This window comes from Sphaeroforma arctica (assembly GCF_001186125.1).
Source record: "Sphaeroforma arctica JP610 unplaced genomic scaffold supercont1.605, whole genome shotgun sequence".
Classification (NCBI taxonomy): Eukaryota; class Ichthyosporea; order Ichthyophonida; genus Sphaeroforma; species Sphaeroforma arctica.
The window spans coordinates 19,651-34,511 of NW_014039953.1; the positions used below are offsets into that span (position 1 = coordinate 19,651).

The 14,861-nt window shown below is 44.3% G+C and overlaps 6 protein-coding genes across 6 annotated transcripts in view; 3 read left to right on the top strand and 3 right to left on the bottom strand.

The window, feature by feature from the left end:
• Positions 1-2,037, bottom strand: part of SARC_07532 (hypothetical protein) — a 4,239-nt gene extending 2,202 nt beyond the window's left edge. The window contains exons 1-3 of the mRNA XM_014298516.1: positions 1,575-2,037; positions 1,002-1,077; positions 197-244 (exon numbers count right to left, since the gene is read on the bottom strand). Coding sequence (XP_014153991.1) covers positions 197-244; positions 1,002-1,077; positions 1,575-1,861 — 411 coding nt within the window. The 5' untranslated portion in view covers positions 1,862-2,037. The remainder of the gene's footprint in view (positions 1-196; positions 245-1,001; positions 1,078-1,574) is intronic.
• Positions 2,038-6,609: 4,572 nt separating this feature from the next.
• On the bottom strand, positions 6,610-9,198 carry SARC_07533 (hypothetical protein). The gene has a single exon (XM_014298517.1). It carries the CDS (start codon positions 8,307-8,309, stop codon positions 7,812-7,814), a length of 498 nt encoding a protein of 165 aa, XP_014153992.1. The 5' UTR covers positions 8,310-9,198; the 3' UTR covers positions 6,610-7,811.
• SARC_07534 (hypothetical protein) lies at positions 8,377-8,652 on the top strand (the record flags this gene model as incomplete). Its single annotated transcript, XM_014298518.1, has 1 exon — positions 8,377-8,652. One exon carries the CDS (start codon positions 8,377-8,379, stop codon positions 8,650-8,652), a length of 276 nt encoding a protein of 91 aa, XP_014153993.1.
• A 145-nt stretch (positions 9,199-9,343) lies between the features above and the next one.
• SARC_07535 (hypothetical protein) lies at positions 9,344-9,672 on the bottom strand (the record flags this gene model as incomplete). The annotated part of the gene is made up of 1 exon (XM_014298519.1): positions 9,344-9,672. One exon carries the CDS (start codon positions 9,670-9,672, stop codon positions 9,406-9,408), a length of 267 nt encoding a protein of 88 aa, XP_014153994.1. The 3' UTR covers positions 9,344-9,405.
• A 712-nt stretch (positions 9,673-10,384) lies between these two features.
• Positions 10,385-11,743, top strand: SARC_07536 (hypothetical protein; the record flags this gene model as incomplete). The annotated part of the gene is made up of 4 exons (XM_014298520.1): positions 10,385-10,535; positions 11,156-11,259; positions 11,481-11,606; positions 11,651-11,743. 4 exons carry the CDS (start codon positions 10,385-10,387, stop codon positions 11,741-11,743), a joined length of 474 nt encoding a protein of 157 aa, XP_014153995.1.
• Positions 11,744-11,982: 239 nt separating this feature from the next.
• Positions 11,983-14,657, top strand: SARC_07537 (hypothetical protein; the record flags this gene model as incomplete). The annotated part of the gene is made up of 6 exons (XM_014298521.1): positions 11,983-12,130; positions 12,816-12,927; positions 13,459-13,592; positions 13,802-13,927; positions 14,056-14,235; positions 14,302-14,657. 6 exons carry the CDS (start codon positions 11,983-11,985, stop codon positions 14,655-14,657), a joined length of 1,056 nt encoding a protein of 351 aa, XP_014153996.1.
• Positions 14,658-14,861: the final 204 nt, after the last annotated feature.

A 14,861-nucleotide genomic window follows, 5' to 3' on the forward strand; every position in this document is an offset into this window, starting at 1 on the left:
CATATATATATGTATGTATATATATATAAATATATATATATATATCTATTATATGTATACATATATATATATATAGATGTGTGCGTGCGTGCGTGTGTGTGTGTATGTGTATGTGTCCGTGCGTGTGTGTGTGTGTGTATAAGTATGTATAATACCAAACGAGAAAAGGTACTAGTTTTGTAGCATAGCAACCTACCAATTTTTGAGCAGACGACGCCATAGGATCGAAGGCGTGGAGGTCGCCCTGACAAAATATAAGACGGAAAAAAAAATTTAATTGGCACGCTTAAATGGTTTAGTGATATAACTATCCATAATGACAAAGCCAAATAAATCGAATATATAAGAGCTTTCAAGCCAGAATATATGCTAGGTTTACCGACTATGGTGCTAATCAAATCGTTCTCAATAGATCTTTCGGTTCAGTGAACACGCTTGGCTTTGCGATTCACTCAGTAACGCTATACAGCAGAGAAGCGATGCAGACAGTCACGAGTGTAGACGAAATGACTCGTAACGCGTGCGAAAGTCCGGAAACCGGCGACCGAAAGACAGCCTTAAGCTGGAACCTCCATATAGTAAAAATAGATCATAAAACCCCATACAGACACATACACAGAGGTTTCTTTCAAGTTGATAGATATACAGCTGAACTGAGCTTGTGATCTTCTAAGATAAAATATTGGTACAGGGACTCTGATAAGAAGATACGCGCCACGATTTTCCCAAATGGGTTAAAAAGGGCTGCAATGAGACGAATATCCTACAAACAGCAACCGGCTCAAACTCATTCCATATCTCTCGATTGCACAACCAGAGTGATGCGTTCAATGCTCCTACACTTTGTCGCAGGCTTGCAGGCACATACCTGTACCGCGACATAAACCATAGGCCATGGACAGACAGACATGTTCACCTGCGTGCACTTGTATCGCAGGCTTGCATTCACGTCGCTGTACTGCGAGATACACCACAGACCAAGGACGCACTAAGACACTCACCTTCGACTCCACGAAGTCAATGATCTGCGAATTTATTCTCCCTATGTCGAAACCCTTTGCATCGGCCCGATCCATCCTATACAAAGCAGTGCAAAAAGCATGCGTGTATATGGATGCATGAGGGATATATATATGTGCAGAGGTCCAAATATGTTTTTGCTACTGTGTAGAAGAAGTAATATGTGTGTCATCGGCCCAATTCATGCTATACCTTTTTTTTTAAATTCTAAAGCGCAAGTAGCGTGCTTGTATATGGATGCATGCGGGATATATAGGCCTGAAGAAGTTCAAGTATCTTCGTGATGCTGCGTAGAAGAAGTCACATATGCCAAACTTAGTCGCAATGTATAAACCATTATGTGAAATGAAATGCAAATAAGTATATCGTTTGCATAAATATAATAAAATATACTTACTCAGGGTAACAATATATACGTATATAGTATCGCTTTCACGATGTAGACTAACATAATCTTTACAAGCAGATCAATCAGCCTAGAACTAACATGTAAACTTGGCTGATTCCTACTAACAACGCAACGCTTCATACAAAAACCAATGTAATCCGTATACCTCTTAGCCTCGATTCTCAGTTTTCTTCTCTGCTTTCCAGTCAGTTTCTGGCCTTCCTTATCGTGCGAGGCGACATTGACTTTCTTGTTGCCCTTCGATTGTTTCTGCTTTGTCGTCGATGCAGTTGCTGCTTTAGGCTTTCGTACACTAACAGGATACATCTGTGCCAGCGTTAAAGCAGTATGCACTGGTACCGACTCCGTGGTCTGACATCCGGTGTTAGGTGTGTTGAGTGCATCTTCGCGACCTGGCACGGTCGCCATGGCAACAACAGCGGCACTACTCATTACACCTTGACTGGGGAAGCTGTATACGAAGTGCTTTCCAAACACCTCTAGGATGTCCACAAGTTAATAGCGCTCAATACACTATACAGGCTGAGTTTGAATGAACAAGCATCGCCATGTTGTACAAGAAATAGAACCCTTACATAATATGTACCATTACTAAAATTTAAAAATTGTGATTGCATCAAGAACACTGACCCGAGTATGCCCATTTCTCCGCCAATTAAAACCCAGGATCACAGCACAAGTTCTCATACTCGTATTTCTTTCGAGTTCATTTTTGATATATCATATTAGCTGTCGAGTTCATAACTTCATATGTATTTATTTCACGAGTTCACAGTATACAAATCAAACATACATTTTCTGGTAAAATCCCTGTCCTAAAATCATTATGCCACCTTTATTCGACCGAGACTCAATTTCCTTTCAAAATCTCATTTCGGCCTCTAAACAATATCATCTATCCTCGATCACCAGCAAAACATTGGTTCTTACGGCTGAACATCACAACCACTCTAGTTGCAAACACAGAAAACACTGCTAGAATCGATGGCCTTCAATAGTAACCTATTACCCTATTCCTTCACAGGATTATGCTCTAGATCATTGATACTTGACCCATGCTGCATTCCCAATACACCACTGTGCCCTCACCAACCTTCACACTCGGATATATCACATCTCCCACATCCACCTGCAAGACCACAAGGCAACACATCGGACGGTTTAAATCCCTCTTGCATAGGTGTAGTCATACACGCCCACTGTCTCAAGCATTTTTTGAACAAGCCCTTCAGCATTTGCTTTTAACAATTCAACTCCAGCAACCCCATTTGCTCAGATCTCAGGTCGTAAGTGGAGAACACAGGTGTTGGGTATCCTTCAGTCTTAGACACCCACTGTCTCAAGCATGTTCTGAACGAAGCCCTTCCGCATTCTATATCCTTCGCACACCTCTTTAGTGGTGTACAGAAGTTACTCACATCCTAACTGGTTATGGGTAAACTGTCAACCTCAAACCGAGACACAGTCAGACACGACAGCTTCAATCGCTGCTTTAAGCCTACACCAATCCGGCTCTGTGCTATGATTGTAACGAATACGTAGATGTTCACATTGCTCGACTACTGCACCGACGGCTGTCTCTGCCCTGTCTGCCCCGGTAGCCACAAGTTCACCACAAGCCACTTTACATGCATCCAACAACTAATTCGACGCATCCTGGTGGGCCCGAAACTGCCGCCCATTGGCCCTGACCTCCTCCAGCAATTACAGGAGTGCCACGACCTCCATGATATCTGGACCCTTCATGAACACCTTGGATCGTTTCTCCAGCATGTAGAAGAACCACCGTACCCTCACCCGTCTCTGACACATCAACAGATGTTCCCCGTACCCCGGCTAATCACACTGTTGAAGTATTACTTCCAAATTTCAGTTCAAACCAAATCATCGCGCTTGTTGGTCCAGCCTATGATACTTCCGATCCAGGCCGGCCAGCACATACCGAGTGCATCCATGGTCTGGTGTGGCATTGGCTCACCCCCATCCTCGCTCCTCGACCGAATTATGACGGATAACCTGGTCCTACTCGGTATTTCGTACTCTGCACTAACCCATTCCACGGCACTACACGGCGCAGACCCGATCCGTACCATAGAGGTGGGTACGCTACTTAGCAGATCAGCAAGCCAATACATGACACATTCGATAGTAACAGTTCTTTGTCAGCACCGGCCCGAATTGACTCAGCGCATATCCTCCATCGTCGATTCACTTGACCCAAGCTTCAAACGGAAATTTACTGACTCTTTCTTCCCATCGATCTTTCCCGAACCACTACAACGGCTATGAGAGCTATACCATATGTTCATACATTATAACATACATACATTATATCTTATTATTTTGAAATAAATAATATTATGCCTAACATAACTACTACAAAGGGCAGAACTATAAAAGAAACAAGATATTAGAACACCTCTGATACCATTTTGCGTGTTATTTCCACGACTCTAGTATTAGCACGTTGTATCGTGGTAATGCCTTCTAGCAGCTCTCATTCTGCATAGACCTCGCCCAGATTAGGTCGTCAATTTCTGTCCGATCTTTCTTTCGCAAATATTTCGTGAGTAATTGAGCTTACTATCATTTCAACTTCATCTACCCACTAAGCCTTTAAACATTGCCCCACGTAAGCTGGCTATATGCTTTACTACTCAAGCATCGGCCATTCACTCACCCTGTATGAAAGAATTGTCTTATGAATCCATTCCCAAGATGGCCGACACCGGAATAACTTTGTTGTTCTAGTACTAAAGCAGGTTTTCGACAGGGTGAATTACAATCTCCTGGATCAACTACTCCAAAAGCCGTGGACTTTCGGTTCTCGAGTTCCGCCAACAATTCTCACTACGTATAAACATCTGCACTCATCACATATAACAGTTGCACTTCATGAAGGAAATCTTTGTCGTTGTGCGCAAGCGTGAACTACCCATTACAGTATAGACACTACTGTAGACATTTGGTGGTTTTTCTATAACGATGTGTTTTCCACCTAATGTATTGGGATACAAACAAAGATGGGTCTCAGGTAAAATTTGACACTTGGTGATAACACACAATATATTCCCAAATTTTCTCAGCGCAATATAACCCACTGAGAGTTAAGTCATGATATTGACAACTCCTAGCCAGCCTACTAGATGTGTCAGTCTTAAATTCCCTAATATTGCCTAGGGCTGAAGCTAAACTTAATTTACTTTTGCCTTTAATATAGTAACGTATTATCTTCTAACGTCAACATTTTTAGTCAGCCTAGTTAGCCCGGCTTTGACACCAGGGCCTCTCATGTACACATCGAACACCGGGCTCTCTCTCTCTCTCTTAGGCACAACTCTCACAGTACCGTTCCACAAATACCTGGGCCTTCACTTCAACGGCGAGGACATTATATTCCGCTCTCTATGCAAATCGCTCATTCATAGACTCCAACCAATATTACATCTATCTGCTCAATCCGGATTCCATGTCGCGCCCCAGATACACTCAGACGCCATGCGTATTACTGCTTATTCTTATCTATAGGATACTTATGCAATCACGCCTCATTTATCCCTTGCTCCTCCCAATATAATTGTACGGGATAATATACAGGGCTGTACTTCTCAACTTCAAACATTATTTTTGAAATGTGTGTGCATTATTGTTAACCGCAAATCAGTCCCACACAACCAAATTTCTATTCAAATATCGTGAGGGTACTCTCGTCGCTCCCAAGGCATCTACCATCCTCCAAAGGAACTCGCACAATATCTCAATAGTACGCTCTGGGCCCTCGTGTATTGCTTCCAAGACATCTGCCATCCTCTGAAAACACGCATCTAATATCTCGAGGGTCACTCTGGGCCCTCGTCCATCGCTCCCAAGCCACCTATCACCTTCTGACGGAACTCATTCCTCGCCCCTCCTTTCATGCCTAGTGTATTATGGACCTTGTGTGTAAACGAAATATACCTACATCTCCTGCATAACAATTTAACAATTGATCGCACTTTCGACGATAAGGATTTTTACTTCTTTTTCGGCCCCGCTATAGTTACTAAAGTGCTTTGGATACAATATGTACATCTTCAGGTTCACTACACACACCAATAACACAAGTAAATTATGCCACTTAGTGTGCCCAGTGCACCCTTCAAATACGCTCGCCATGTTCCATGGTTCATGTAGTAGCTTGACCTTCGCCGGATTGTGAACACTGTTCGTGACAATATCTTCGAGATTTTGTCTTTGTTGGCCACAAAAGGAGCCTGGATATGCTATTTCTTGGCTCCACTGCCCCCACCCCACGCTACACACCCAAATATACTTCGAACAGATATTGATTTTCCAGTATTCATTCACCCAATCATCAAATTTTACACATCATTTAGCTGTTTTCTGAATCTCTGTGCACTCACTTCAAAATCTTGCTCGCCACACTTCAATCCATCGCATCTTCTATATCCGTCTCTTGTCGGCGGTGTCCGCCGTCTACACCTGATTGCGGTTGCTTTCAATCCAAAGCCTCCCTCTGCTAACTTGCCTGGCTCAACCCTCTAGCCACACTTCCTGATCACTTCCCCCCTAGCCCTACAGATGACTGTCCCTCCCTCTAGACAATGTGTACTCTACCTTTTTACTTTGATATACCCCTGTCGAAATACACTCTTTTACGCTTCGACAGTGTCAAAGATGCGCTCTCCTTTGTGAAACTTTATACAACGTGGATCATTTCACCTTCAATGGTGCTATACGCTTGGTTCTCTGGGCTGGGTGATCAACGATCCATCCAGGGATGGAAACCGTACTCTATGAGCCAAAAGACATGTTCACCTTGGACAGTCTCAGATTTTCTAATAGCTTTAAATATCATTTTACAGTTTAGCGAACTATAATTTCAGATTTCTCCTATAGTGATTGCCTATCAGTTCCTGTATTACAATAAATTTGACAGAACATTATAATTCGAATGTGCACAGCAAATGGCCTCGATAGTTTCTTGGAAAAGGTAAACCTGCTTTATTAGTTAATTCGCCCTCGGATAAATTCCATATAATTCCTAAATTCCAGCTTGTCCCCCTGTTAGTCTCATCTTACTTAACGTAAGAATATCCTCTACAAACAGTCCACCAGTAAGCTTCATATAGTATCGAGGGACCAAATTATCAAAAAGCCAATTCAAATCCCAAACTTCTCAAGTACAGTTATCTCAGCTAGGAAAAGTCCTCAATCGGAGAGAACCGAACGGAGTCTTTAGCTGTGTTTTCACTAGACTCAGGATTTACTTGAATGTTTTTCTCACACGCGGAGTCCCGGTTTAGTTTACCGGTTCTACAGCTAATATTTCTGATGACTCTAATATCAGAAATATTACAATCCTAATTCCAAAACTCAATATTTGATGATCCTGGGTTTTGTGATTTGGATTGGCCTTTTGACAATCTGGTCGCTAAATGCTACAGTGTGTATTGATGCCCAAGTTATCGGCCACTGTGCTTGAGCAATCGGTGACGAAGGCAGAGTAGGCGTTTGCAAAGGTGGGGCGTTTGAGGGTTTCTGTGCCTGAGTCTGAAGACCTGCATGCGGTACAATCCGAGGAGGCAGTAGTTGAACACCTGGTGGAGAGGGTTCAGTTGAGTGATGATTCGGTGGTGGGGCGTATGGGAGAGGCCGCTGTAGTCGCAATACCCATATAGGAGGGTAACCCCTAGTTTTAACAGGTGTATCAGATCATAGGATCTGATAGACCTAGTTTGTGTTTATCAGATCATAGGATCTGATAAAGTTAGTTTGTGGTTATCAGATCATAGGATCTGATAAACTTAGATTGTGTTCGATCCCTATAGAGACCGAACACATGACGAGTCTTAGTCAGTTATCCAATAATCTATTAAAGACGCAACGTCTCCCTGACTAATGAGGGAGAACGTTCAGATATAGTTATTCGAGCGTAACTTACTACACCGCTTGTTCGGATTCTGTACCTGTCGCTACTTAACCGAATGCTAGTACTACCTCAGAAGTGTTATCTCATGTTGGTGGGGTTGACGAGCCCGCTTCGCCCACAAACGTCAGTAGCAGTTCACCAGTATCTGCTGGTAAACACACGGCTGCCGAGTTGTATCCACCGTCGGATCCAGTTGTGGAGCTTGAGGTTTCCACTGACAAGCCAGCTAGAAAGCGTCGGCGTGCGGTGCCATTATCTGTCGATTCTTGGCCGGTCCTAGAAGCTTGCCCGTCACGCTCTTTATGGGGTGTATTCCTTATGGGCTCTCAGGTTGTTCAGGCTCTTCAGTATGCGTACTTGACCTATGCACATGCTGCGCAATTTGGGCTCGAGCATGTGGATCGGATTGCGCCCTCAGCTCCAAATGATTGGGCGGGTGTGTGAACCTTGTCAGCTCCATGGGTTCCCTCCGCCAGAAACTCTTGCTTTGTTCCAACAGCCAAAAAGCTCTTTGATTCTCTCGGCGAATTGGTCGTGTGACTTTGTTGAATTTCCGGCTGCTCCGGGAGGGGAGTGTTCAGTGCTGGTCGCCATCAACGAAGTCTTTAAGCTTATGGTGCTTAGTGTTTTCACTTCAGTGATGAAAACGGCTCTGGGTGTGGTCAAGTATTTTAGGGAGCAAGTGACTGCTGATATAGATACATCTTCGATAGTGATACCTTCAGCAACTTCGGACTCCACCAGGGCTTCCATGTACATCTCACTTCTGTAGCCCACCATGAAGGTAATTGGCGGGCGGAGTGAGGCATCAGGACGTTGCTGGAATGGATAGCGATGTCTGGCGAAGATGCTAATTATCATGATTTGGTGGAGAACGTCTACAACTCGGCGCTTGCATACGATGCTACGGTAGTCCCTTCTAATGGGTTCTCGCTGTTCTTCACCCATACTGGGCGTGTTTATAATGGTCCTTAACGTTTGTTTCTCTAGGTTAAGTTCGGTGAAATGTTTCTTAATGACGAAGGCCTGGAAGCAGCAGTTCGTGACAGACCGCCTTGATGAGCGTCGACGCCTTGCGCAAAAGCGAGATGCTGATCGCGATCGTAAGGCAACTCAACTCATTCCGGTTGGCACGACCGTTCGCTTCTGGCGGGACGTGGGCAACCACAAGTTACGTGCCAAGTGGTTTGGTCCGGCCCAAGTTGTGGGTCACGATAGAGTGGCTGGCCATGTGGTGCTCTTTAAGAAGAAACAGCCAGTGATAGGATTTATGTTGACTTCTTTCAGGTAGAACGACCTACTGGTGACACTGCACGTGATGATGCTCGACATCTCAAGGTCAAGGGTGAGTACCAGGTGCGGTATTTCGTTCCTCACCTTTCGGTCGTGCATCGTTACCAGCACGTGGACAATTGATACGTGTGTTTGCTGCCTCCCCACCGTCTTCGCAATGGGCTAGTCGGGCTCAGTCTGTACACATGGAAGCGTTACTACGAACTTTGTGTGATCAGATCACCCGGAAGGCGTGCAGCTGTATCGTGTCCCTATGCTCACAACTATGCGGGAGTTACAGCCTGCGCTTAAAACATATGTGGGTTATGAGGGTATTTCTCCTTCCCATCTGCACATGTGTGTGCAGATGGGTGTAGATGCAGATTTCCGAAAACACATGTTACGCAAGTAGGCTGCAGACAGTGTGTCAATCGTGCATGACGAAGATTATGTCTATTCATGCATGTAATTGTTTTTTTGGGTGTATAGGCCGAGCCCAACGGCATAGTGAGGTTGGATATGGAATTGCGGACGTCCGCATTACTCTCTCCTCAAATATTGTACATAAAATTATACATTCATACACAGTGTCTTTCATACTTACCTGCTCCTTGGGTGTTGTAACCTCTTTCGTCGCGCTCGCGTCGTGCTCGGTGTGCGGCAATTTGTCGCTGCATACGTTGTGTTGGGTGCGGAGGATTTATAAACACTTGGGTTTGGCGGAAGTTTATGTTGCGGAAGTCTATCACGGTGGGTGTGTATGACCCTTCACCTAGGTGATGATTGAGCAATGTGGTTCGCGGTGTGCGAGCGATGTTTCGTCCTCGCTAATTAGTGCTGCGTTGTCGCTGGTACTTTCTCCACTTTCGGATGCTGCATTAGAGTAGGTATCAGGTAAGACAATATCGTCTAGATACAGTATCGCATGGGGCCCATGGGGATGGGTGAGGGGCAGTGCCTCTTCTACCTGATTGACTGGTGGTTTTGTACTGTTATTGGCCTCCTTAGCTGTGAGCGTAGGAATTGTAGAGGCACACATAAAGAAAATGTTTGTTGTTTCCGTGAGGGTAACAAGTGTTGGTTGTTACTGCGGTTACTCTTGTTATGTTTGCATATCCATTTCTTATCTATGTCTCTTACCTTAGATTGAGATTACAATTTTATGGTTGCTATGGCTTGTCGCAGAGGAGATGCTCCCCTGTGCTACATTACATTGTGACCAGTTTAGGTCGTTTACTTTAAAAAAGAATATAGTTCAGACAAGTTTAACTATAATGAAGCCCATACCTGATGCATCAAACGATGATAAAGGCCGAAGGTATCATAATTGTTTGTTCATTTATTTGAAAACTGTATTTACCTAAAAAGGACCATGCTGGTGAAAGACCCACTAAGGCAGGAATAAAGGCAGGGCTAGGGGCAAGGCAGGCTTTAAAAGGCAGGGTTAATGTATGGCAGGCTAAAACTGCCATGCTAATGCGCGAAGTTCGAACACGCCGGGTAGCTTCATGTGCGCCTGCAATGAGGGATTCACAGGCGATGGCAAAACGTGCACACGGGAGTAACCGGCGTAGTGTTTGATTTCGATGAACTGTGGTAATCTTCTAAAATTTTGTCACTCTGATTGGAGGTTATACGTGACATGACTGTGGTTTACGAAACGGGATGGCGAACAGTTAGCTAAATTATACGCATCAGACTACACACTTTATATAGCTGTCTAGGTTACCATAACTTTACTCATTTATGGCATGGTTTCCCACCGTAATGAATATGCAGAGGTTGATGAATGCCTCTTAGGCACTGATGACTGCGACATCAATGCCGATTGCCTGAACACGAGCGGTGGATTCACGTGTGCTTGCAAGACAGGCTTCCAAGGAAATGGCAAAGCATGCACAGGTAAGGTATAGATATGTTGAACCTGACGGGTGTACAATTTTTTAATAGGCAGTAACGGGCCAGAACGAATCTCATATTGTCCAAGCTCAGCCTGCATGTTCGAACGAATGGGTATATCTGGACTCAAAGCGTCTTGAGTGTATCGACTATGTTCAATAACAAATCACGTTCAGGTACATATACTCTTAATCAAATGTTGTGCATCTCCTATTCTCTTGATCAGCTTTGTATTCGAAAATGTTCACTTGCTGACAATGAGTCCTATCCTGTGATGGGCAGATATAAACGAATGCAACACGGGAGCAGACAATTGTGATAATAATTCAGTATGCTCAAATACTCCTGGGAGCTTCACATGAAAGTGTAAGGACGGATATGTAGACTATGAAGGTGATGGTCTCACATGTACAGGCAATTGGTATCGGCTTACTTTGAACAATTGCGGCTCTGCCTACATTCACGAATAATATATTGAACTACATATTGATTCATTGAATATGCAATCCGTGTTAGTCAAGGCTTGAGACAAACGACCGACTGTAGGCGAAAGCAACTCACACTCTGTGATCTCAATTGGTCACAGCCCACATTCACCGTGCCAATGTTTTCTTTGCACACAGACACGAACGAATGCCTCGAGGGGAAGCACAACTGCCGTGCTAATGCGCAGTGTTCGAACTCGCCTGCAATGATGGATTCACAGGCGATTGCAGAACGTGCACACGTGAGTAACCGGCGTAGTGTTTTGATTTCGATGAATTGTTGTAATCTTCAAATTGGTCACTCTGATTCGAAGTTATATGTAACATGACTGCGGTATACGAAACGAGATGGCGAACAATTACCCACTTTGTACGAATCAGACTATACACTATTAATAGTTGTCTAGACTACAATAACTTTACTCATTTATGCCATGGTTCCACACCGTAATGAAATGCATAGCTTGATGAATGTATCTTAGGCACTGATGACTGCGACATCAATGCTGATTACCTGAACACAAACGATGGATTCACGTGTGCTTGCAAGACAGGCTATCAAAGAAATGGCAATGCGTGTACAGCTACGGTATGGAACAGTGGTACCTATGACTACGCACTGCATTTCCTTAGTTAATCGCAAGGGAGAACCAGTCTCGTGTTGTTCAAGCAAAGGCCACTTTAGACCTACCAAACGGACGCGAGAGTGTGGGAATACCCGTTTGATCGGAGTGCAATAACTGTCGAAAGAAAATCTCATTCATTTGTAGATAGTTCAGATCATGTATTGTGCATCTCATAGATCTACATAAAATGTTCATTACCTATTGGAACGACTCACATGAACCACGCGGACACTGTATAGAGTTATATTAATCAATAACACGTGGCTGAGCTTTGGTTACAAATCTTATATGACTAAACTTACCTCTCAGTATCGAGCGCATTGTTTATTATGCAGTAGTATGCGCCAACTCATTTCGACCACAGAGATTGACGAATGCCTCGAGAGCGAGCACAATTGTCGTCTAGATACTGAGTGTTTTAACACGCCTGGCAGCTTCACGTGCGCCTGCGATGAGGGCTACATTGGAAACGGCACAGTGTGCGAAGGTGAGTAGTTGTCGCAAATTACACAATGTGTACCAGATGCAAAACCTAGAGGTGCCTCAAGCAGCGACACGTACCCTGAGCTCGACGTTCCGTGGTCGATGATCCGAGTGTGTACTTGTGCGTATCTTAGAAATGACATTCTGTACGCATAGATTGATCTTTCCAATTTCCACGACACCTGTCGAGCACATATATTGACGAGTGCCTCGAGAACGACCATAATTGCAGTCCCAATGCTGGGTGCTTCAATGCACCTGGTAGTTTCGATTGCGTATGCAATGCGGGCTTTGCTGGTAATGGTACAACGTGCGAGGGTCAACTCTCAACTGTACTACAAAAATGACATTCTGTTTCCTATTGATTTGATCTTCACGTGGTACTTGGCGCACTCATTCGAGCTACTATGTCTGTGTATGATAGAGTTTAAGATCACAAAACGCCTGCTCGCGTGACTTTAAAAAAAAGAAAAAGAGATCATTGTTAGTTTGTGTTCTGCAAATGGATAGGCAACTCGTGCTTACCATGGGCACGACTGTCAGCTGCAACATAAATCTCGAGCTAGATTTTCAAGACTCATACCCAGTTTTGTATGTGGCTGTATCTTGCGCATCTCTTGGAAATGCTGTTGCAGAATAATAACCGTGGATATTCACAATCGACTCCCCTCTATACTCTCCGAGCACAGATATCGACGATGCCTCGAGGAAGACCACGGTTGTAATCCAGATGCTGAGTGTTTCAGCACACCTGGCAGCTTCGCATGCGCCTGCGATGAGGGCTATATTGGCAACGGCACAGTGAGCGAAGGTGAGTGATAAGCGATTCTTTGGAGTGTGTGACTTTATTTGTCGACTGGTTTCAAACGTGATAAGTTCATGTGACACGACTGGTTTATCATCTGATAAAGGTTGGTAGTTCCCCTATGACTTTATATTGTTTTCTGACACTGCTCATCTCACATCAATATCATACACTTCAATACCTCATCACTCCAGATTGCGCCAGCACCACGAATGATACGTTTTGCGTCCAGTGTGCATTATCCGACGATACACTCCCTGTATGTGAGAATTGCACCTTTGGCTATCATTTGGAGAATTCCACATGTATAGGTAGGATCTATTTCGCAGGTAGCAATGTCAATGCATGTAAAAAAGAAGAGTGATACTTCTTATAAACGTTGATTGAACCATCACAGAGATGGGTATCTGTATATATTGCTCTAGCAATAATGGGTATAACAATAATCGCCTTGTTCCATGTCCAATACATAATGGCGCATCCTGCATATCGAAAAGTTGATTCCATTACCCTCTGCTTCACAAAAGAGCCACAGTTGATCCAGAGCCATGCGAAATCTTGGATTTAGAGTGTGATAGTCAGGCGCAATGCTTGTTTACGGGCGTGGGATATGATTGTGTGTGCAATGAAGGCTTCTTTGGGAACGTCACGGCATGCAAGGGTAAGGATTGCAAACGTATTCATCTTTGTTAATGTCTATACTATTTATTAATGTAAGATGAACTTAAAATGGAAATGTCTTACTACCATTGTCTCGACTTGACAATTGTTTTGAGAACCACGATGATAGGTATTGATATGAGTCTGCCGAGTTGTAGTGCATAGCTCTCGCGAGCACTCAGAGTTTGCTTCTTGAACCTCTTTTAATAGGACCGAAAGACGAGTGCAAAGCCAGCGGTCAAGATTGTGACATCAACGCTGAGTGTTTGGATGTAGGCGGAAGTTTCATGTGCACATGCCAAGAAGGGTTCATTGGGAATAGCATGTCGTGTACAGGTAAGAGCTCTACATAATGCGATTATTGCATAGCATTGAGTTGATTTGATACTATAATTTCCCACAACTGTCCCCAGCGGACAGTCACATATGATCGTCACACTCACGTCTTGTTGATTTTGCGCCAGATTGCGAGACTGCTACAGATATCCCCTATTGCGCAAAGTGCAGATCGTCTCAGGACACGACACCTGTTTGCGAGGTGTGCAACACAGGATTCTTCGTAGCTACGAATGTGACATACACCGCCTTACACCGAGCACCGGGAGCAGGAGAAGATCGAAAAGCAAGCGGCGGACAATCAGGAGGTACGCGCGCGAACATCATGTGACACGGGTGAGAGCCCCTACACCCCTGCATACTCTTACAGATAGTGCAGACACAGGCGGAGACAACGCGGGGCAAACAAGGTGTGTACAATACCTTCGCTCGAGCCGCACGGGCCACTTCAAATCGCGCCTGTGTCCATCCGCTGGAAAACATAGAGTTCGCCCTGACCAACAGCGACGAGTACAGTCTAGACATTAATTGCCAGTGCAACGGCAAGACGCCGACCGCCGAGGACGAGCGCTGTCTTGTCTCTGGCAACACTGTGGTGTTCCCTGTGCCGAAGGTCACAGGTGAATACAGGTGCGAGATGGTAGCCGTCGCTGGGTGTAACATCAAGCCAGGCCAGATCCATAGGTTGGGAGGCATATACAAAATAACAGTCTGCGAGGTCACTGAGTAGTCGTGAAGGATTGCGCGTAGAGCTCACGATTTAAATCTAAGTCCTTTACTCGTTAGCTAAAGCTTGAGATATTTACCCATAAACCCCTAGAAATACAACACATTAACAAGATACACCAACTAAACTTTAATATATTATACATGTTTTCATGTATATCTATATCCATAAGTATATATTTTCCAAGTATGTATATAGACATACATA

Excerpts from the sequence above, each read along its gene's own strand:
- SARC_07533 (XM_014298517.1), bottom strand. The coding sequence starts at position 8,309 with ATGGGTGAAGAACAGCGAGAACCCATTAGAAGGGACTACCGTAGCATC.